The sequence below is a fragment of the Trichosurus vulpecula genome, chromosome 6, assembly GCF_011100635.1.
Source record: "Trichosurus vulpecula isolate mTriVul1 chromosome 6, mTriVul1.pri, whole genome shotgun sequence".
Lineage (NCBI taxonomy): Eukaryota > Metazoa > Chordata > Mammalia > Diprotodontia > Phalangeridae > Trichosurus > Trichosurus vulpecula.
This window is the reverse complement of record NC_050578.1, coordinates 89,219,029-89,244,437: the sequence shown is the minus strand read 5'-3', so window position 1 is coordinate 89,244,437 and position 25,409 is coordinate 89,219,029. Positions and strand designations below refer to the sequence as shown.

Genomic DNA, 25,409 nt, shown 5'->3' with positions numbered 1-25,409 from the left:
TTCTTCTCCCTAGTTCCAAATGAACTATACTTAGCACATCAATGATTAGAGGTCAAACAGATCACTTTAAAGCTCTGTGGATTTAATAGCTATGACACAGCTATTCTCACTATATACAAGAAAGAAATTATGAGAGGCATAACTGTATAGAACTCAGAAGCTCATTCATGTTAAATAGTTTATGAATTAAGTTTCCTTTTCTAACTAATCACAGGGCTTATCTCTGACAACCCAGTTCCAAAGAATTTCGACATGATGCGCCTAATGATTCATTATCCTTCAGCTGGTTTCTTATAGATGATTTCTGCCTAATGAAATGTAGTTGACTCAACTATTACATGCCTCAAATAACAACAGCTAGCATTTATGTGGTGCTTTCAGTTTTGCAAAGTGCTTTACATATGTTATCTCATTTAATCTATTCCCTTACCCCTACAGTATTCCTAGTTTTATCCTCATAAAGTACATACTGTCATTTCAGTTATGGAGCAGCCATCACAACTTGTACTGGTAACATTTTGCTTTACAATTTGAGTCATGATAATGAGAAAATGGTAGGAACGTTCTCAGACTATCTTAACATCATCCAGAATTTTTCTTGAAATGATTCTACTACTATACTGAATATAGTACATTGAAAAGCAATGCTTATAGAGAATATGTCTTTCTCGTTTAACCTCATTAAAACAGATATCTTATTGCTTTGGTTCACAACAAGTCAGCTGACTCTATATATTCTTTCACATATTCAGCTATAGAAGAGCTGCTATGAATACTTCCTTCTATGTCTTTTAGGAATACAATGTTCCCCATTCTCCTGAAAATGAAAATACATATATATTGCCATAAACTCTCAAATTACCTTTTGCTGTTACATATGTGGATACACTTTCTTGGGGGGTGCCATGGTGTGGATGTGTGTGTGGGGTAGGTGGAGGTGAGTGTGAGTGTGTGGGTGGGTGTACACAGCTAGGTAGTTCAGTGGATGTAGTTCTGGGCCTGGAGTCAGGAAGACTCATCTTTGTGAGTTTAAACCCAGCCTCTAACATTCACTCACTTACTAGTTGTGTGACACTTAACCCTGTTTGTCTCAGTTCCTCATCTGTAAAATGACCTGTAGAAGAAAATGACAAACCATTCCAGTACCCTTGCCACAAGAACCCCAAATGGGGTCACTGAGAGTTAGACAGGACTGAAAAATGACAGCATATATGTGTGTGTGTATGTATGTATATACATATGTGTGTATACATTTATATGTGTATGTATATGTATATAATAAAATGACTATTATATGTATAGAGAGATACATCTATCTATGTAGTATATAGTCATTTTCAGTTTACCAATAATGCCTCTACAACACTTTTTTTTCTTGTGCTTACCTCTAGGCAAAGTGCCATACTTTGGCCAAGTAAAGTAAATTGAGGTCACTTCAAGGTCAGAAAAACAGACCAAACTATGTTTCTATCCCTCTGTCTCTCTTTGTCTGTCTCCATCCGTCTCTAAAAGTCTCTTTCTGTTCTTTGTCTTTGTCTCTGTTTCTGTCACATATATATGTCATTTTCCTTATATATATATATGGAGAGATTGAATGAGATACACACAAACACATATACATACATACATATACATATTTTATATACACATATACATATACATTTACATATATATATACACCTACAGACAAAAACTCACACAGAACTCAATGGGAGAATCACAGAATAGCTGAGCTGGAAAGGACCTCAGAGATCATGCTTACAGAGGATAAATGGTTTTTTTAAGGGCCTATTAATAGAGAGTAGCAGAGGCAAAACAAGTTTGCAGTTCTCCTGAAGTCATGGCTCTTTCCATGGAAATTTTGGGCTAAAATGTTAATTTTGACCTATTTAAACCATGAAGGCAGAAAGAAGAAATTAAAAACAAACAAATAAGACTTTGTATTAATGAGTGTACCTCTTTGGTTCTTAATTCTTTTTGGTGTCATGCTCCCCCTTGGAAAACTGGTGATGCCCAAGGAGTTAACGAATAATATTTTTAAATGTATAAAATAAAATATATAGAATCACAAAGGAAAATAATTATGTCAAAACAGAGTGATCCAATTTTTTTCGAAACTTCCCAGATCTCTAGTTAATATTCCCCAATCTTGATCAACATTATAAATCCCTTGAGTTCCCTTCCTCCTCATCCTCTGATCTGGTGAAATAATATTCCACTTTCAAAACAGAGAAGAAACTGCTGCCTCTCTATTGGGATTTCTTGAGAGCTACTGAGAATACTTCTCTTAGAAATGACACAACTTGAGATATTATGTATATGCCTATGTACTGTATTGTCAAAAGAGAAAGAGATTCTCATATCTGATTTCTTAAAGTTTCTATTCTAGGCAAAACAAAGAAAAAAATTAAGAAGCTTTCCCAGACAAAACAAAGGAACTTGTAGTAAATATTCAAAGATAAATATAAAGAAAATTTTAGAAAACATAATACTTAGGAAAGATTTATTTTTTCATCATCAATAGCTCACCTGCTAAAGCTTTCACTAAAAAAAACATGCCATGGATATTTTTTAAAATATGAAAATGAAACAAACTTTATTGTTTTTGACTAAGGTACAAAAGTTTTCTATTTAATTTAGAAGTGTCAATGTTATAGTGTGGAATTTATATTTCTATTTAAGTATAGACCTTTGGGTGAATATTTTTAAGAAAAATATGAGTGGAAGTAATCATAGAACCTATTTTTTATGTTTTAAACATGGTGTTGATTTCAGTTCAAGGAAAATCTATAGAATTCTCTGTTAAAAGTAAATTAAACTTTTTTTTTCCTACTATAAGGATTGATTTTTTTTTATTAATTGACTTTTTTCTGTAGGCAAACTTTGCTGCAACCTAAATAGCATATGGTTATGACTTAAGAAGTTGTTTAATTAAGAGAAATTCTCACTGAAGGTGTGAAAGTTATGATCTTGAGAGAGATGCAAAAATGCTCATTTTCACCTTATGAGAAAATAGCTAATGAATTTCCTTTTAAGTATTCACACATTATGTGTTCGTTTGAGGATGAAAATAGAAAAGAATATCTGTGTAAGAATGTGCATTAAAAAAATCCTCCCTTTTCGGTGTTTAAGAAGATACCAAAAACAGTACAACCAAAAATTGTTTTTAAACCAAGGGCTAGTTCTATTATCCCCATTTTGCAGGTGAAGAAACTGGAGCAAATAAAGAAAAAAATCACCTGCCCAAGGTTAAAACCACTAATATGTGTCAAAGCCAGAATTTGAATCCTGATATTTAAAGACCATTCTTCTTTCCAAAGCAATTATATCCTACGAGAAAACATAATCTCTGCCATAAAGCTTATATTACTAACAAAATGTTTTCTCTGCCCCCCCAACCTACATTTTACAATACATTTAAAAATAACAAGACATTATTATATTTTTTGTTTTAACTAATTAGTGGATGTAACTAGAGGAAGAATTTTTTTTTTATCTGAGAGACTGGAATTGTTCAAGTTAGACACAGATTTCCAGTACATATTATAGATTCCACTTTATTTTTTTTTCTAAGACTCTTTTGAGCTAAAACTGCCCATGCTTCTTCCAAATGCAAATGGTAATTAGTTGTTGCCTTTTGGAACACATCTCCCCAAGCTGAATAAGAGAATGTGAGAATTACACATTTAGAAATAGTTCCAGTTTTTGTTCTTGCTCCTATTTTGTTATTGTAAGACCAAAGTAAATTTTAAAAGTTTAACTTTACACTATTTCAATCTTGGATTTCATCAATAGGGGTATATGTATCAGCAATGCAGACTATATAACCTTTTCCACATCTCAGTAGATAGACTTTATTAGTGATTGTTGTTAAAATGTAAATTAAATTAAAAAATTAAAAACCCTCACCTGATAATCTAGTCTTTGGTAACAAGCCTTCTAAACTTAGCTAGAATGTTGTCTGACTGGCAGGTTTAAGTTGGAGAATGAGCCCATTACTTGGGAGTTAGTGATACACTATCACCTACTCCCCCTCTGACCTGCAAAGAGTTTTCCCCTACCCAATTATCCTAGACTTCTGCTATCATCAATAGAGGGAATTCCAGAGTCAGCACAGCAACTATTCTAAAGTTTAGGGAGCTAGAGAGTTGGCTAGGGCATTGAACAGGTAAGTGAAATCACCCACATCACATAATCAGTGTTGTTTGAGAGGACCAGGACCCAGATCATCATGACTGATGGTTGTTTTTTTAAATGCACTTGGATGTGGTCTTCTCGATAACTCTTAACTTAGTCAAATAAGCACCTTTTGTTTAAAATCACAGAATTTCAGTGTTGGAAACAAGCTTGTACCCCTAAGTTTTGTAGAACTCTCTTCTTCAGCAACCCTACCAATCATCAGACATCTTCCATTTATGAGGAACCAGTTCTCCTTTAGAAGGATTTCATTGTCATAGAGGCAAATATAAATTTGCCTCCCCACAACTTCCACAAATGAAACAGAAAAAAGAAATCAAATTCCTCATACATGTGATAATTTTTCAAATACTTGAAGATAGCCGTTCATCCCTAAGTCTTTTCATCTCCAAGGTAAATACTTCACAATGCCTTCAATTTCTTCTTATAGGACATTTTGTTGTTGTTTTTTTCCAGTCTTTGTATCATCCTGATCACACTCCTCTGAATGTCTTCCAATTTGTCAATATCCTTCCTTCCTAAATTTTGACACCCAGAATCAAAAAGAGTGGTCTGATGAGGGCTAAGTACAAAATGTTACTTATTTCTCATTTTCTAGGAAATTGTGATTTCTATGTACTAGGACATGGGCTTCTCAATAACTCTTAAATTTGCAAAATAAACACCCTATGTTTAGAATTACAGAATTTCAGTGTCCCATTTTCTGGGAAATCACACTTGAAAAGCAACTTCACATGTACTTCTGAGGTCAATTTGGGAAGAAACCAGTTGGGCTGGTTTGGCCCAAATTTAGAGTATGTGAAAGTAAGCAATATGAAATAAATGAATATGTTTGTTACAATAAAATCACTCTAGAAAAGTAGATAGAAGGCAGGATATGGAGGGTTTTAAACTACAGATAAAAGTTTATATTTTACCCTTGAAATAATACAGAGGTACTAAAACAGATAAAGGTTGGGGAAGGTGTGGGGAGGTGAGTAGGAAAATTAAAAATCTTAAATTTGACTTAGTATAGTTTAAAAGGAAATGGCAATGATATTTGAGATTATACTCAGCTTGCTTTTTTTTTCTTTTTCCATATGTATTGCAGCTTTTCACTAATTCAGAGTACTTTGTACTAACATTTAGAAGACAAGAGCCTCTGACCCCACTGACTGAGGCTGCAAACATCCTGCTGTGTCTAATGCATGGCAACTCCAAGGTTAGAAAGGATTTTGGCTGGCATTCAGCAACTAACTATGTCAAGTGCCATCCAGGAGCAACAAAAATGAGGGGCGGTTGATGCCAAAGGTACAATACTTTTTTCAAGGATGCTAAGGCTATCAGCATGTAAGCAGCATGACTTGTCCTTTGAAATGTGCCCTTTCGGCAACCTTGAATAGCCTTTCACAGCCTAAGTTCCTTAGTAACATAATTTAGAATACAAAGCAAAATGTTATTACTTTATCCTGGCATTCATTTTTGTCATGTGTCAATGCCTAGACTTTATAAGTTTTGTGTGAGATAGATACGGGTTACGCAAATGGGTAGAAGGAGTGGGATAGAGGGAGAAGGGAAGGGGAAACAAAGATATTGAGAAGAAAGCAGGAGGGGGAGAAAGTAAAATGAGCATTAGACAAAGGAACAGTAGGAGGAAAGAAGGTTGAAGAGAAGGAAAGGTGAGAGAATGAAGGAAATGGAACAGTAAGAGAAGGGATTGGAGAGAACCTTCTTTATAATGTAGAATAGATTTATTTTACAATCCTTTAACATTCTCTAATGCACCCATTTTTAAAAGCAAATCACCACAATAGAAATAAAGATTGGGAATTTCTAATTATTTCAATTTTAACATTATGCATTTTTTGCCCAATTTTTAAATGCTATTATTATTGTTCAGTCATTTCAGTTGTGCTCAGGTGTTCATTACCCTATTTAGGGTTTTCTTGGAAAAACAAAACAAAACAAAACAAAAAAAACCCAATGGTTTGTCATTTCCTTCTCCAGTTCATTTTACAGATGAGGAAGCTAAGGCAAACAGGATTAAGTACTTGTCTAGGGTCACATAGTTATTAAGTGTCTGAGACTGGATTTGAACTCAGGTCTTCCTGACTCCAGGTTCAGCACTTTCTCTGCTGTACCACCTAGCTGCATCTTAATTGCTATCACTCATCTACTATTTAAACTAAATAAACAGTTATTAAGCACCTTCTATGTATACTGTCAACAAGCATTTATTAAATCGACCAGTATCTATTAAGCCATTACTATGTGCAAAGGACTGTCTTAAGCACTTAAGATACAAAGGAGTTTAAATCTATTTAAGAGGAATCAAAGATATAAAGTACTTATCATAAGACAAGTTAAAATATGATTTTATTGATGGAAGAAGTCAGAAATGTTAGAGAAATTTGAAAAGAGTGGCATTACTTCTAACTGGGAAGAAAGGCTTCAGAGAAGAGCAGCCTTAGATGAAGAAAAATGTTGTCAAGTGGTAAAGGTATTGAGGAAGTCCCTTTTAGGCATGGAGGAGGGTATGTATAAACACATAGAGACAGTAGGGAATCAAATAAGATCAAGAAAAAATTGAATAGTCCAGTTTGGGTAGAAAATAGAGTGACTGATAGGGAGTAAGGTAAAGTAAGCCTGGAAATTGAAGGTGAAACCAACTGTGAAGGGTATGCAAAGGGTATGAAGGAGCTTTAAAATTTTATACAGGAGACAATTAGGAGTTCCTGCAGGTTTTTCAGTGTCCATGGTGATGTGATCAAATTTATTTATTATGAAAATTAGTATCATTATGACACGTGAAAGGTACTAGTGGGCGTATAAAATAATGACCTCTTGATTGAAGGTACTAACAAGTCTTTTTGGAGAAACAAACCATATGCACAAAGAATCATGATACAGCTCCTGAGATAGCTGAAAAGTATTCTGAGATTTACAGGAGGAATAAATTATATCTTCCTGTGGTAATAAAGAAAAGCTTCAAGGAAGAAGAAGAATATAAGTGGAGTGATAGTTTGGGGCATTATTTTATTGTTGCAGAAGATAAAGGATGACATTTCTATGGTGGATAGTGGCTACGTTATTGGCTATGTCAATTAGCTTGAAAGGGAAAAGTATTATTATTTTAGCATATTAAATTCACTGCCTGCCCATAAGATAGTCATGTATTCATTTGTCAGAAGTGTTACATGCTCTCAATTGGTGGAGCGAACTAGTCCCTCATTGCTTCATGTTAGTTTTATCTTTGGTGTTAATTCTTTTCCTCTATAGCTCCAACTAGAAAATTAAAAAAAACAAAAAAACAAAAAACAAAAAAAACCTCTCCACTCACTGAGAGTATCTGAGTCATTCAGTGCTTGGGGCAGTGGTCCTGACTGTACATTCCTCACTGTGTATTAATGGAACTATCATGCCCCTCAGTAATTAGGAATTTTAGGTCTGGGGAAATACAAAATAGCTAGCATTTACATAGCACTTTAAGGTTTTAAGAACACTTTACAAATGCTATGTCAATCAAACTTCCAACAACCCTGTTAGACAGGGGAATTATCATATCTATTTTTCAGATTAAGAAATTGAGGCTTAACATGATCGTTAAGGCTTCTCCTAGTCTAGGGACTTTGATGAACTCTCACTGGTGATGGGGTACAGGTGGAACCTCTTCCTGTGTGTGCCTTCTTTAAATATGACTTCACTTCATAACTATCTTTCTCATGTAGACATTTCCTGAACTCTGTCATTTGAACCAGAACACTCATGCTGCTTATGAAGTCTGGTTAACACAACTTCAGGGAGTAGTAGATAGCTGTGTGAAACTCACTAGTGTGACTGTCAATTGGAGGCCTCCAGTTGAGTATCTGAAGATTGATCAATTGGTTAATAAGCATTTATTAAGTGCCCACTATGTGCTAGGCCACTGTGCTAATCGCTATGGATTAAAAAAAAAAAAAAAACAAGGCCAAAGACTGCCCTTCAAGAAGCTCAAAATCTGAAGGGATAGACAACAGGCAAACAAATAGGTACCTCCAAATTATGTACAGGATAAATAATAAATAACTAACACAGGAGATTGGGAAAGGCTTCCTGTAGATAATAGGATTTTAGTTGGGACTTAAGGAAAGCCAGGGAAGCCAGTATGTGGAGATAAGCAGGGAGAGCATTCCAGGCATGGAGGACAGCCAGAAAAAATGCCCAGAGCTGAGAGAGAAGGTATCTTGTTTGAGGAAAAACAAGGAGGCAGTGTCATGGGATCAAAGAGTACATAGAAGGGAGTAAGGTGTAAGAAGACCAGAAAAGCAGAGGGAGGAGGTAGGTTATGGAGGGATCTGAATAACAACAGGATTTTGTATTTGATCCTAGAGCCAATAAGGAGCCACTGGAGCTTACTGAGTGGGGGGAGGAGGGGTGGAGAGAATTGACATGATCTGACTTGTTCTTTAGAAAAATCACTTTGTCAGGTGGATGGAGGATGGATTGAAGTGGGCAGGAACCTGAGGCAGACAGAACTATCAGTAGGCTATTACAATAATCCAACTGTGAGCTTATGAAGACCCTGCATCGGGGTGGTAGCAGTATCAGAAAAGAAAAGGTGTATTGGAGAGACATTGTGAAAGTGTGATTGACAGGTCTTGGCACCTGATTGAAAATCTGGGGTGAGAAATAGTGAGTAGTCCAGGATGACTCCATTTGGCCCCAAAAGGAAGAACTAGGAGAACTGGGTGAAAGTTGAAACCAAGTAAATTTAAACTTAATATAAGGGGAAAATTACTAAAAAATAGAAATATCCAGAAATAGAAATGAGCTACCTCAGGAGGTAGTGAGTTTTATTTCTCACTGGAAGTGTTTTCAAGCAAATGACGTAAAATACCTTGTTAGACTTATTATACATGGGATGGAAATATGAATACCTTTTCATGGGATGGACTAGGTGGCTCCTATCCCCCTTCTAACTCTGAAATCCTATGATTCATGTTCTCATCCTTTTTGGGTTTTTTTGGTTTATCATTAAAAATTAATATAGATGTGTGTGACTAAGAAAAGACTATGTATATATATACATACATATATATATACACACATATATACATGTATATGTATATATACCCAATGCCAAATTTTAAAAACATAATTGTCTTGAAAATTTTATTACTTTGACTTGATAAGTCCTTTAAAATTGATCACAGAACTTGAACTTCACATGAGGCTTGATATATTAATATTTTGCCTAGTTTTTAATTAATTATCAATATACCTAACACACATTGGGGGGAGGATTCAGAATATAATAGATGTCATAATTCCACCACCACCCCCTGAATTCATTTCTTTTTCTGCTAGCTGGAAAAACAAACAATGAGCCAAACTCTTTCCCTTGTCAAAATTAATTTGTGGAAAATTAAGCCTTCAAAAAACAGGCACATAAACTCCTTTAGGATGGTAAGATATCATTTAGAATTCTTCAGGCTATGTGAAACTGATACTTTGAGATGTAAAGTTAACTGATTTAACTCTATTGACCAAAATGCCACTTTCTTTTGTATAGAAACAATCTTAGTCTGAGACAGGAAAAAAAAAAAAAACTTAATTGATTCAGTGGTGGAAGAGGTCTTAGAAGTCACCAAGGCAGAGACAAGCTTATAGAAAAAGAAAACCAAGCCTAGGGCAGCAAAATGATCATGCCTAGGACAAGTAGGAAGTAACAGAGAGATGAGTTTTCAACCAAAATCTGTCTCTAAAGCTAGCATCTACCACGTTGTCTCTCTGGGAATATTATTTGTGAACTTTTGGAGTAAAATGATTGTCACATTGAATAATACTTTTTCTGGGTCATCAGAAAAATGATAATCATATTTTGGAGAAGTCTTCTGTTTCCCCTAATTTGTTTTGGATGGGGTCAATTATTTAGCTAGTGATTAAATAGAAAGGCTTTGTAGTTGCAACCAAAGCCCACCTTTAACTGAGAAACTTTCTAAATGGCTGAGAGGAGTGAGGCCTGGATGTTATAATGAATTATAACATTTTCCCAGAATGCCTGCCTAATGACTCCTATATGATAAGTGGGTTGGGAATGGACAGCAACAAAAGAGAAGTTGATATGGCAAATCTCTCAATCCAGGAAATGCAGCTTGCTCACAAACTAAGGCAGTCAATGGTTCATTGGAATCCACAAGTCAGAGATACAAGATTAATGAGATTTAGATTACAGTAACATAAATTCTACCATAAAGACCTGGTATCTTCATCATTATTTTCAAAAAAGAAACATTCCCATGAGAATTGCAGGTCCTTAGCAAGGTTCAGGTTTAGGCAATTACTACATCAACATTGACGTAGTTATCCTAACAGCCTGAGCATAAAGGTATGAGTTCATCAACGGAGGGGAGGAGGAATCTTATAAATAATTTTCCAATATGCCATTGAATATTTGATTTCATTCATTCACTCGACACTCCTCCAGTGATGCTGATATTACACCCCAACCCTGTTGGCCCATCCTGTTCAGCTATTGTCCTGATTTTCCCATAGGTTTGATCTGGACTATCTTTAAGTATAATTTAGAACAAATCAGGGAATTTTTTTGGGAGGGTGTGCAGAAATGAAACTGAGGGCATTAGGGAAGGATAAAGTGTCTACTGGCCAGTTTGGCTATTCCAGCTGTCCTAAATTCCCTGAAAAAATTATGCTGTATTCCACCTTACTTTATTTGTAAAGATGAAACCATGCTAAAATCTTAGTCTAAATGCATGTTATTGTTTTTTCCCATCCTCCTTTGAAGCACAATTTTAAAGTCTGTGATCAACAGGAATACCGCTTTTCAGCCTATAGCTTTGAGTTAATATTTTAATAATTTAAAGCAAAAATTTTCCCCACAGTCTTAGTCTTCAAATTAAAAATTCCCACAGGCATTCCTCATTTCAGTAGGTTACTTGAACACTAGAAGGTCAACAGAAGTAATGTTTAATTACCAATAATAGCCCTCAAATACAGTCGCTGAATTTCAGAGATGGTGGCCAAATAGTTCATCCCATAGATGATTAAGAATTGCCTGTGAAAGTGCTGACTGGTGGAGCATCTCTGTTTTCATGGTGTTTATTGAACCTCATGCACTTGAATTGTCTTAGAAGATTCTGAAGATTACCTGGCAAGATAAGGTAGCTGGCACAGAGGTCCTCTCTTGGGCTGAATGGCCAAGGATTCAAATTCTACTGCAGAGTGCGTAACTTTGAGGCACTGTCCACCTTGTTCAAATACCAAACTCACATTCTTACCTAGAAGACTATTTTATAGGAAACCTGCTCAAGGAAAGTACTCACACATTGGTGTGAAGTGGTACAAGAACACTCTCAAGATCTCTCTGAAGAACTCTAGTATTGATTGTGAGGCATGGGAGATAGTGGTACAGAACCACCCAGCATGGCATGACCACATTATTAGCAAAAGCAGAATTAGCGAAGCAGAATTTAGGTAGCACAAAGGAAATGTGAGCTGTGAAAATCCAAAGACATCTTGGTCCCAAATGTTCTAATGGACCACTTGTTCCCGACCAGTGGTAGAGCCTTCCAACCCCACGTTGCGCTGATCAGCCACAGCCACACATACTGTCCCCTCACACCAGCACAGTGATGTCATGGGTCCTCTTTGAAAATAAAGGATGAACAATAATAACAACATGAATCCCCTGCATTACAATGCAATGACCCTTTATTTAAAGAATTCGGGGATGAGAGGATGAGAAACCAACTCTGTTTCCAGGCAGCCCATTCTACTTTTAGACACTTCTAGTTGTGAAGAAGCATTTTTCCCTCATACATTAAGCTTTTTTTTCTCCATAACTTCCACGCATCGACTCTTGTCTCCTTCTAAGGGCAAATGGGATGAATCTGATCTGTCTTTCAATGACTGCACTTCAAACACTTGAAGAAAGTTATCATGCAGTAAACAAGCATTTATTAAGTGCTTACTATGTGTACTCCTCCGAATCCTCTTCCTATATCACCAAATAAAATGAAGTTCTCCATGAAGATTCTTTCAAATTAAGATCTATCCTAAAGGAAAGCTTTGACAGTATCCCTCAGAATAAAGATTTTTCCTCCTCTTAAAACAATTACATGAAAAGATCATCTTAAATGAAGTCAATGCTGAAAACCAACATTCTGGATACAATGCTTCCTATTAGTCCTCTGTTGTTAAAGTTAAGAAACACCTCTCTCCCTTTGGTTAATTATTTCTAAAGTGCTTTTCAAGGAGGTTTGCCTAGGAGTTTTCTAGGAAATGTTTGTCATATGAAAAGAAAATGTACAAATAAGTTAAAAAACTAAATTGCTAAACAAAGTTTGTCTGTTTTTGTTTAAGGAATGGAAAATAGAACTGATTATAGAATACAATGTTAAAAAAAAAACAAGCCTTTCCTAAAACTATTGAAAGAATTTGCAAAGATTTTTTTTCAGGTAATTTAGTGTGGCTGTCGATGCCACATACTATATGTCAAGGACCTGGCTTGGGAATGCCTATAATGTGTAGAGAGCTTCAAATGTTCTGTAATTTATATTATTAGTGAATTCCCTAAGGCTCAGAGAGATTAAAAGATTTAATGACGAATAGTCAGTTAGTGTCAGAAGCAGCTCTTTTTGACTGTAGATTCCACAGCTTTCTTTGCTTCATAGGATACCTCTCTATTCCATGCATATTCTTGGCAATTTATGGAATTGTGATTTTTTTAATATAAGGAATTCTTAGTGTGGAAACTCCCATGGATGCACACAGGTAATTAATCTATAACTGATAGTCTATAAGAGTTTCTGAGGTCCTGAGAGTTTTAGTGACTTGTTTGTGCTCACATAGCTAGTATGTGTCAGAGGAAGGACTTCGGATCAGAGATCTAAAGACAAAAGGGACATTAGAAGTCTTCTAGAATAAAACCTTAATTTTACAGATGATGGAACTGGCTTGAATCTAGTCGATCCTTCAGACTACAAGCCAGGATCCTATCTACCATCCTTTAGTGTTCCCATTTAATGTTCTACTTTATATTTAAATCTAAAATGCTAGACTGTTTACTAAGATTTATCATCATGAGCTTCTTTGTTTCCTCTTCTGTTTCTCTCCTCCTCCTCCCTCTCCTCCTTCTTTGTCATCTTCATCTACATCTCCTTTTCCTCCTCTTCCTCTTTCTCCTTCTCCTCCTCTTTCTCCTTCTCCTCCTCCTCCTCTTCTTCCCTCTCCCCTTCCTCCTTCCTCTTAGTAGGCGATTCCAAAGTAGGTCAATTCTCTCTCCAATATGGCTTACAGCTTCTGAAGAACTTGAAATAAGTACATACGTAAATATGTTTTCTCAAAAAGGTAGCCATAGCCAGATAAGAGATTGATAGAATTAACAATGGAGATAAAACATTTGTTAAATGACAAACTGGATAGTTTCATACCCTGCATATGCCTTAGTAATTTCTATTTTCCAAGGAAGTAACAATTTCTGGACCTTAAACACAAGTCACATATGCTATTGGATAAATATTACATTTTTAATTGTATGAGATTTGACACTTTGGGCTTGAAAGTATCATACTGACACACAAACCTCATCTTTCTAAAAACAAAAATGACCCTCTTTAAAGAATAGTATTCAGCCTATGTACCCAATCTTGTCTACACACTAAGCTTCAGTACACATGAAAGATGCTGATAAATTATTCATTCCTTCTATTAAATAGTATTCTAGTAAAGGTAAACATTATCAAGCCCAATTTCAATTAGCATTTAAATAGATATATATTATTGTTTTAAACTGGTGGTTCTGTCTTTAAGAAGAGCAATGGTTAATGCAGCCTTATAAAGCATTACAGCAAAATTAATCCTAAAAGCATCCAAGAGGTCAGAAGAAATCACTTTCTCAATTATCCCTGGATCATTCAAACATGTTCGTATGTAATGATAATACAGTAGTGAAAAAAAGACATAGCGGAACAGGTATATAGATACTATATAAAGATACTATTAAACACTGAACAGCAAGATTTCTGAATATCCATTGGCAATAGACTATGCTATTCTCCTATGGGTCAGTAACTGGGTATTAAATAATTTAACAGGTAAATAATTATATAATAATTAATAGTTTTATTGGTGGGCTCCTCATACTGGGACTAACACCCAGGACTATGACCCAGATCCAAGTACAGGCAATGCAACAGAGTCCTGCCCCTGGTGCCAGCAAAAGAGACCACTGTAAATCTCCTTCTGACCCATTGTCTGATCCCCTTACTGTCTGTGGGCTGAGAGATCTGGAAACTACCACTGCTGCCACTGATTCAGTCACCCCAAGACCTATTCCTGATTTGCTGGAGCCCAGTCTGTGCTAGCATAGCCTGCATTGGACTGTGTCGCTCTCTCATCCTGGTACAACAGAACTTTCCTGCTAACCTAATTTGCGTTGGGCTAGAGAATTGTTTCACTCCATCATTTGTGGGTTCTGCCTCTCTAGACTTTGTTTAGAGTCATCATTTAAAGGCATGGAGGGATTGGGGGGACAGTTCTGGTGAGTCTCTGCCTTTATTCTGCTATCTTGGTTCCACCTCCCTTCTCTTTATTTTATTGATGTGCTTAGATATACAAATTTTCCCCAAATACTGCTTTGGCTGCATCCTATAAATTTTGGTATGTTGTCTCATTGGTGTCATGTTCCTCAATGAAATTCTCAATTGTTTCTATGATTTGTTCTTTGACAACTCTTCTTTAACATTATATTTTTTAGCTTTCAATTAATATCTAATCTATATTTTCACAGTCCTTTATTGGATATAATTTTTATTGCATTATGGTCTGCAAAGGATACATCTAATATTTCTGCTCCTCTGAACTTGATTGTGAGGTTTTTATGCCCCAATACAAAATCAATGTTTGTGAGGGTGCCATGTTTATTTGAGAAAAGGTATATTCCCTTTCTGTTCCTATTCAGTTTTCTGAAAACAACTATCATATCAAACTTTTCTAAGCTTCTGTTAATTTCTTGACTTCTTTAATGTTTATTTTTTTGTTAGATTTATTTAGTTCTGAGAGGGGAAAGTTGAGGTCCCCAACTAGTACAGTTTTACTGTCTATTTCTTCCTGTAACTCATATTCTTTTAAGAATTTGGATGCTATGACATTTGATGTATGTATGTTTATTTCTAATATCACTTCATTGTCTACAGTACCTTTCAGAAAACGTAGTTCCCTTGCTTATTTCTTTTAATTAGGTCTATTTTTGCTTTTGTTCTGTCTGAGATCATGATTGCTAGCTGAGCTTCTTTTTTTAACTTCAGTCGAAGCATAATAGATTTTGCTTCAGCCCCTCATTTTTAGTTTGTGTGTCTCTCCATTTCAAATGTGTTTCTTGTAAATGACATATTATTGGATTGTTGCTTTAATCAATTCTGCTGCCCACTTCCTTTTTATGTATAGATTCGTCTCATTCTTAGTCACAGTTACGATTACTGTTTATGTCCTTCCATCCTATTTTCTACCTGTCTATCCTTCTCTGTCTCTCTGTCTGTCTCTGTCTCTGTGTCTCTGTGTCTCTGGCTCGGTCTCCCTCTCTCTCTGTCTCTACTACATTCTACCTCTTGTATGTGACTACTGTCTCACATAGTGAGTCCTCCCTTCTGTTATGCCCCTCTTCTTTTATCCCTTTTCAAAATTATTTCACTGAATGACTGTAATGGTAATGTAAGTGGGAAGATCTTTCTCATCCATTAATAAGCCCATGTGACCTGCTTAAGTCACATGGAAGCCTAAGTCACATGCATTTGAGTCATGATGCTTGTGGTGGGAGGAGTTTGCTGAACATGTGGAACAAGAAGGGGTGGAGCAGGAAGGGTGGAATAGAGCTCAGAGGAAGTGAGACAGCAGTCAGAGCTGGGAAGGAGAGAGCAGGCAGAGGAACCAGTGTGAATGAGAGAGGGAGTGATTTTGCTTGACTCAACACTGGGCATAGGTAATGCAACAGGGTCCTGAAACCAGCACCAGCAAAGGGTTCTCATAATATCTTTCCAACCAATTGTCCAACTCCCTTAGTGTCTATTGGATGAGAGCTCCCAGTGCCAATGCTGATGCTGCCACGCCTGCTGCTGTCATCATGAAAGTGCTGTTGTCATTGTCTGTGGTAGGCCCCATCCTATGTGACAGACCTTTTCTTCTGACCTCCTAAGTTATCTTAGGCTGGAAAAAATTTTTTTCACTCTGGCCTGTGGTTGGATTTGCCACTCCAGAAATGAATTTGAGATATTATTTTAAAATTGTTGGGGGTGGTTTAGGAGAGTTCAGATGAATTGCTGCCTCCATTCCATCATCCTGGCTCTGCCTCCTGCAGTGGGTTTTTAATGCACCAGAAAGGAGTCTCCATTTGATCCCTGACATAATAGAAGTTTATTAAATAGAGGATTGACATGGTGAAACTTGTTCTGAAATATATACAGCATATTCCATAAAGACACAGGAAGCATCTTTCCTATTCTTTGTATGTCTCTAGGACAAAGTTCCAAACACAGTCAATTCTTGGTAAATATCTTCAGAATTGAATGTCTGGCTTAGAAACTCTGGTAACCACATCATCAGCTGCTCTTCTAAAATCGATAATGGAGGCTTGATAATTGTATCATTTTCCCTGGGCTATGGCCTACTACATAACAGAACCTTGAACTATAACAGTAATCCTTCCAGACATATAGGAGTTTATAAAAAAAATGAAGCTGACAAGCAATCAGTCAGTAAGTATTTTTTGATAAACTGCTGTGCTCCTAAAATTGTATTAACCCCTAGCAACACAGGGTAGATAGAGCAAGTTACAGAATTGGAGCACCATAGAATCTTAGAGTAAGAAGGAAAGTTGAAATCATCTATTCTAATCTCCTAATTTTATAAAAGAAAAAAAAAAGCCTCAGAGAGGCAAAGTGACATTTCACAAGGCTTGTAATTGCGAAAATATGATTTGATCTCCAGGAATTTACAATACAATTTTGAAGACAAAACTATCCCACAAGGGGCAATAAGAGAAAAACTAAAGGCTGAACTATGTTGCAATGCAAGAATGAGAATGTTTGCTTTCCTGCCTTCCTTATAAAAAAAAAGAAATTCAATATTCTTGTCAGAGTATCTTCAAATAAAAGGATAACAGAAGAAAGCATTATCACAAAAAGTAAAAGTGATTTCCAAAAAAAAGACTTCTAGTAGAGAAGAGCTTTAAGGAACATTAAAACTAGGCATTTATAAATGTGGTTTATAGATACCTAAGCTCACAAAGACATAGATTAGAATGTTGGCACTCAGTAAATAGGCATATTGAAACAAACTGTCTTATATTTTGTCTTTCCCTGCTAGAACATGACCTTCTAGAGAACAGGGGTTGTCTAACTTTTCTCTTTGTATCTCAGCTAGCAGCAGCATGAAGGAGTGTTTAATAAATATTTGTTTGGTTTTTTTTCAATCATTCATTCATTCACATCTCACATCTACTACAGTATGGGGCACAGAGAAAAAGCATCAGGAATATGTGTACCACTGGAGAGACTGGAGGAATTGATTAGGCAGTTCTAAAGCCCTTGAGCTGCACAAGGGATGACTTCAAATGTCATAAACTTTTCCAGGGAAATTATCATTTGTGTCCAGAACAACTTTAGAATGGAAGAAAGTAATTTTCTAGAGTTCTCTGTGGAAGGTTCATGAGTGCCTAATTTTATCTATCTTCTGTTTTCCCACAGAACAATGTGAAATCTACATGGGAGTTCCAAAATGAACCAGCCCTTTATATAAGAGCCCTCTGGGGATATTAACTGACCAATCTCATAAGGCATCTGTAGCAGATTGTTGAGGGTGGGGAAGGGTGGGGTGGAGAAAAAAGTAATAGACTAAGGGGCATGAAAGACCTAGATTCAAAATTTCGCCTCTGGCATGAATATTAGCTGAATCATCTGTAATAGAGTATAATTGACCAAATTATTTCTAGCTTTTCCATTATATGAATACATGTGAGTTTTCTGATTTTATCCTAGAGTAAATGTCAATGTCCTGAGACTCTTCAAAACAAACTCAGAAATCAGAGCCCAGTCATTGTTGATAGGAAAACCCAATCATGGTATATAGGATTACTCATAGCAACCCTTAATTTGTGAATATTGGATATCTGATAGGAGAACTATTTGCAGTCTTAAATAAGAGATATATAATATGATGAAGAAATTTAAATTGGTACTAGAAATCTAGACAGATAGATATTGATAACTGGATGCAATGGTAGCCCTAAAAGACATCTAATGTTAAAAGTAACAAAAAATAAATATTACAAGAAACATGCTGTAGCAAAAATTAAACTTTAAGTGGTAGATGTTGTGTAGGTGAGCCAGCTAATGCCATTAGTTCTTTGCTCTATTTGAGCTCCCAGAATAATATTGTAGAATGATTTTCAAAATGGTAACTTTGCCAGGATAATTTTTGCATTAAAAAATAGCTAACATAAGAAGGCCTACTTAGTCATTATTTCTGATATATGATAGTACAGGAAATTCAAGTTTTCTCTTGACAGAGAAGGATGCTGTTTAAGTCAATTATGACAAGCATAGAATATGTGACCCTCATTTACTGCTATTAAGTAATTGGATACTGTTTTTATCCTGGAACCTGAGGATGCCCAGGAATAATGTCTCTTTCGGAGAGTGTTGAAGAATTTGCCAACCTTTAATCATTATCTGAGCTTTCTTATGAAAGAAACCAAGTCTCTTACCTTGAAGCAAACAACACAGATTATCCTTAATGTAAGCAAATTAACCCTGACAGACCTTTGCCATCGCCAACCACCTAACTCACCTGAGATTGAGACAAGTGATGACCTAGTAAAGTAAGCTTCTCATCAGCATCATCTCAGAGGCAGAAAATCTCACAAATGCAATCAAAAGCCAGATGATACCATTGCTGGTTATTACAGAGTTATACCTTCTATCTCAACACTTTAGTTTTGGGAATTTCTGAGATCTGTTTCTTAGTTGTTCTTTCCCTGGTTATTCATCTTGCTTTTTTCATCACCCTTCCATTTGAATGTATGTGTTTCCCTTGGTCACAATCAAGGGATTCTTCTCTCTTCCCTCCCTTGGGGATTTCTTCTACTCATGTGATAATAAGATTTAGAACTAGAAAGAACCTTAAGGATCATTCAGTTCACGGGTTTCTTAAACTCTTTTGTGTTGTGGACCACTTTGGCAGTCTTGTGAAGCTCATGGACCACATTTTCAAAATAACACTCTAAATGCACCAAATAAAAACAGGATTTCAAAGAAAAGCAATTATATTGAAAAGCAGTTGTATTTTTAAAAACAAATTCAGGGTCTCTAGGTCAAGAATTCTTAATCTAGCTCAACCTCTTCCTTCAATTTATGGGGACCCTGAGAGGAGGACCTGAGCATTTAACTGACTTATGCAAGATCCCATAGAGAATAAATAAAAAAGCTGATTTTAAATATCATTCTTTCCAGTGACCCATCCCACCTTTTCCACGACTTACATCACTTATCTCTTCTATGCAAATAACTCTAGAGTCTTCATCTGTTTCCCATACTCGCAAAGTCACTTACAGAATCCTAGGGTCATGAATTTAACGCTAGAAGGGAGCTCAGAGGTCATCAAGTTCAATCCATTCCTTTTAGAGATGAGGAAACTGAGCTCTAAAAAGTTAAGTGATTTGTCCATGATCCTCTCAGTAAAATGAGGGAGAACTGAACTTTGAACTCAATCCTTCGGTATCCAAATTGAGTATACCTTCTATTGTATAGCACTGCCTTCCTCAATTGTTTGATATTTTCTTCTGTTTGCCTATTTTGAACTATCTGTCACACAACCACACATGTGTGCACACAGACACACACAGACACATGCACACACACAGATTTCCTTCTGGAGACTCAAACCCAAATACGAAATATTCAAAATTCACCATCTCATCTTCTCTAACAGTTCTATTAATGGCACCAATGGCTATACAGTTCTCCCAAAACCATAGCTTTGAAGTCATCTTATTTTTCCTTTCTCCCTATTTCCTCACATCCAATCAATCCCTCATGCCACCTTTGTACTTCTGCAATAACTGTTTATTCTGTCTCTCTTATCCCTGCCACCACTCTAGTACAAGTACTTATCTCTTCTAATTTATACTATCATAACCACCTTACTGATATTCCTACCCAAAAGATTCTCTCCAATTTGTCCTCCACACTGCTGACCTCAATGAATTTAAGTCACTAGGCCTGGGTGAAATACAAACAAGGTTATGGGAAATTATGAATATATGTGCTCAATATTATTAATATTCTATCAAAATCTATGAAAAATAGGAGAAACATGACAGGAAAATATACCAATTTTCAATAAGGCAAAAAAGTGAATTCTTCAAAATATATACTGAAGTTGATTTCAGTTTCTGGCAAAAGTCTTGAAAATGTTATTAAAGGGATGATTTGTTTTCACGAAGGGACATTCTGATCCCCATAAGCTAATATGAGTTTCTCAAGAACAAGTCATACAAGAGTAAACCTATTTCATTTTTTGGAAGTTACTACACTCATGCATCTAGGGAATGCTTTAAATAGAATTTACTTGGACTTCACCCAGTCTAAAATGACTGCAAAATATTTCATAATTCACAATACGTAACAATGGGGACCATGTGATAACAGTACATTTAGGTGGATTTGGAACTGGTTGAATGACCAGACCCAATGATTAGGGACAGATTGATGGAGTAAGGCCATCCTGGAGTGAGATCACTACCAGAAAGCTGAAGGAAAATGCCAGCTGTGGCCTCCAGGAGATATTCCTTAAATAAGAGAGAATCACTTGACTCTGAAAGGATACATACAATAGGCTTATGTTTTCATAGTTATCCATTGCATGTTATTGAGCCAAACGTAGGACTTGACTTTTCCTTAGTTACAAATTAAAATGTGTATAGCACCTTTTGAGATCATCTTTCAGAAGAATGTTAAGACCAACAGATTTTATTTGTTTGTTTGTTTATTGTCATTTTTGTTTGTTTAAAACAGCCTAATAGAATTTCTCTGATTCTATCACCTAGGCAAGCTAAGTACTCATCCAGAAAAGAATTTCCACTAATATCTAAGTATGTTATTGTGACCCTAGAGAGGTTACAGAACTTGGGAAGGGATTTTTCAAATATGGGGGTTAACTTTGGGAGTTCCTTCTTTCCTTCCTTATCCTAGAGGGCCTTGATTCTAAATTAGGAAGCAAGATAATAGAAGTGTCATGTGGGTTTATTTAGTTTTAATTTCCATCTCTCATTTAGCAGGCATCAAGACAAGGAGCTGGATGGCCACCTATAACCCTCCAAAAATCATCTTTTCATTTGACCTCAACAGTATTAGTAATACAGGTAAATTGCTTTTGACAAGACTTAAGAGCATTTACAGACTCCCAAAAGAAGGAATAGAACATTATATGTAGAGGCAGTCATCAAGCTATGCCATTAGGCCCTATGCCACTGTTCATTTTGGCTTGCATAATGGCAGACCTTGCTAGGATGCTCAAACTTTAAAAGAGTCTAAAATTAAGAATTTATGACACAGTACATAAAATTAAAGTTTCTTTGCACTTTAGAGCTGGGATGTATAATAGGAATTACCTTAAAAAACACTTTTAATTGCAGATGAGGAAATTGTTGTATATAAGATAAAATACCATGTTCAGCATTACACAACTAGTTAGTGGCAAATGAATGTATGATGACAGACTAAGATTTGGATTGCTGAACCTGAAGTCAAAGAAATGCCAAATTTATGACCTTGCCTCCACCACTGGCTTCGTAACCATGGGTAACTTACTTCATCTCTTTCAACCTCAGTTTTCACATCTTTAAAATGAGAATAAGGACACTTACATTACCTACCTAAGAGGGTTATTGGAAGTTCAAATGAAAAAAGAAATGTATATGAATCAATTTAAAAACTTGAAAGTGCTACCTGAACAATGCTGTTATGATCGTAACCCATTTTGTTGATTCCTTGAAGTACGTTCCTGAGTAGCTAAGAGAATTCTGAGTTGCCAATACTGCATTAATTCAGCATGTAGAGAATTCAGAAGAGACAATTCAAGAGAGAGGGGCCAAATTCTGGATGGATAATAGTAAGCCCTGGAAACATATGAGGGAAGCCTATTTGCTAATATATCTTTCAGTTGCTTTAATCTCTCCATTCGTGACTGTCAAAAATGGACTTCCCCAGAAGATTGTTCTGTCCTGAGATGAACTCAGATTTTTTTCCACTGCTAAGTTCAAGTGCTCATTTACTCCCATATATTTCCTTGTGTACTCCAATCTGTAAAATTCCCTGACTTTTGTTTAATGTTGGCTTATATAAATGGGTTTGCTTGCTATCTGAAATGTGTGTGTGTGTGTGTGTGTGTGTGTGTGTGTGTGTGTGTATGAACCATTTGGTAGGAGGGAGCTAAGCCACAGAGAGTTTGCTATCCTTGCCTTGGGAGCAATCAGGGAAAGTGGTTTTTATTTTGAATTCTTGTAGTTATAGACTACAAACATACTACACATAATTCTAGCCCAATACCCATCATATACTCGGGGCTATTAGAGGAAAGTGGGGAGTGTCCAGACAAAGCTATTCTTGATCCCACTTACCCCCACCCTCCTAGCTACTGGTGTATTTCAATGCAGCCAAGTATACCCCATACCCATCGCAATGGTTGGAAATTGTTGTCTTCCTGTCTACATGAGTTGGGCTAGATCTCAGATCAAAGGTATGTAAATATCTCCTCTCAAAGTGAACCACTTTAGACCCTTGTTGGCCAAGGTTAAAAATTCTAAATGAGTCATGCCATATTACATGCATTTCATCATCATTATTATTATTAGTTTCATTTTTATTGTCATGGTTCTTATGCCAAATCCTATCTCCATCATCACTTCAGAACAGGAAGTTTAAAAGACAAAATGTTTTTTTTTTTCTGATATTTCTATATCAACAAAAATGACTCAGAGAAAAGATTCATTCTTTCCTCATTAACTATCAACTGAAAGAGGAAGACAATTTTTGAATGTAAGCCAAAGAGTACCAAAGTATACTGAGATTGGCTCCTTTTCCTTTGAAGCTCCCATTGTTGTATGCTACAGTGATTTCCATGATAGGATTTTTGTAGCAAAAATGGCTGTCATTTGAAGATCTGGTTACTGATGTTCACCTCAGAAATAGGTTCATCTTACCCACAGATAGTGAAGTTAATTCAACAAATTATCAATGTCTAACCCGATCAATGTTTGTTTATTTTTGAGGGGGGGAAGGCAGGGCAATTGGGGTTAAGAGACTTGCCCAAGGTCACATAGCTAGTAAGTGTGTTAAGTGTCTGAAGCCAGATTTGAACTCAGGTCCTCCTGACTTCAGCGCTAGTGCTCTACTCACTGTGCCACCTAGCTCCCCCCGATCACTGCTTAAGGGTTAAAATCTGCTTCTATGATTTTCTTGGTATAGGAAATTCCTGGATGAAGGATACAGCTCAGTAACTTTTCTGCAATTTAGAGCCTTAGAAAGCTGCCTACAGCACTGAGACATTAAATAATTTGTTGAGAATCTCACAGTCAGTATGTGTAAAAGGAAGACTTGATCCCATGTGTTTGTGTCTCCAAGGCCAGTTCCTTATTCACTATGCCATGTCATATTTCAGTTAAATGTGTGCCATATTGATTGAAATAATTATCTCTAGAATAAAAGAATAAAGGAGAAATTAACTGAACAAGAGGCTAGTGAATCCTCAAGAAGCACCAACACTGTGCTGTGCTATCCAATTTATGTATGTATATCTATCCTTATGTATGTATACTCTATCCTTACCCTCAAGTCATACAGCTTCAAAAAGAGACAGGAAAGATTTTTGTCATCAAACAGTTATTAAAGTACCCCCTGTAATCAGACCTTCAGACCAGACATGGATCTACAATACAAGGACTGTTAGTTTCTCCAGTAGCTCAATTTGACAGGATGCCTGACTGTGTCAGGGTTGAAACATTACATATTTCAAAGCCAGACCTGCTCTGCTGCTAACTTGGCTTCTAGTGGACTGCATGTGTCCTTGTCGGCATGCTTCTAGCTGCCAATCTGGCTCCCTTTCTGGGTTTGGGGAAGATTCTGCCTGTTGTACTGTCATTGCCTGAGAGAAGCTCTATGGTTGTCCACTTATCAGAGGAATGGTGCATGAGCAGCATAGAACATAGACCAGAAGACTTTAGATGTAGTCATACAGCCTAAAAGTCTTCACTGTATAATAAAAATAACCAAAATGTTACTGTGGGATGGGTAGCTGGCTAGTGGCCAGGGGGGTGGGGGATTATATTTAGAAATAAATGTGAAGTAAAAAGAAAAGTTAATAATTAAAACACATGAAGTTGTTTTAATGTCTGTGGAATTACTCAATGATCTTTAAGGAAGCATTACTTTCTGGGAAGATTTTCTTTACATAAAAATTATTTTAGTCATTTAAGATTCTTCTTTAGAGGACTGGCACGTTAAGCAGTCTTACTGATAAATTACAAGAGGCAATTGACCTTTATATAGCTATTTAAGGCACTCTGCATATATTATCTTATTTGAGACAATAGATCTGTATGGGGCAGGTATTACTGGTATTTTGCAGAAAATAAAATTTGAGTCTTAAGGAGGGTGACTTGCTAAGGGTCATCGAGCTATTAAGTGTCACAAATAGCATTTTTATTTTCTCCAGGGAGGACTCACGGTGCAATAAACAGAGTTAGATTTGCAGTCAGAAGAACTGAGGTCTAATACTGGCTCTGCTACTGGGTGACCTTGGGACAATCATTTTACATTCTCTTTGTGCCTAAGTTTCCTTATCTGTAAAAGGACAGATGGATGGATCAGATGACAGCTAAGGTTCCTCCTAGCTCTAAAGCTCTGATTCCATGACCCAGGTCTTCCTGACCCCTAGCCCCATGTTCTCTCCACTATACCACACCACTCACCTCTTTTTCTCTCCCAAAAGGCTTTAAATATTCAGCTTAATGACTCATCCAGTTGGTTGGTACCATTTTTGTTCTAAAGTACCTCGGAGCCATTGTTGAAAAATGCAGAGAGAAAACAGAAATACACATTCTGCAAGCTGTTTTTATACATACTGCATATAAAACTGTCTATTAAGACTATCAAATAGATTGACTATGAATACAATATTCTCAT

At 36.3% G+C, this 25,409-nt stretch overlaps 1 protein-coding gene across 1 annotated transcript in view; it reads right to left on the bottom strand.

The window, feature by feature from the left end:
• Positions 1 to 24,366, bottom strand: part of LOC118854675 (follistatin-related protein 5-like) — a 98,563-nt gene extending 74,197 nt beyond the window's left edge. The window contains exon 1 of the mRNA XM_036764981.1: positions 24,249 to 24,366. Coding sequence (XP_036620876.1) covers positions 24,249 to 24,366 — 118 coding nt within the window. The remainder of the gene's footprint in view (positions 1 to 24,248) is intronic.
• Between the last annotated feature and the right edge of the window lie 1,043 nt (positions 24,367 to 25,409).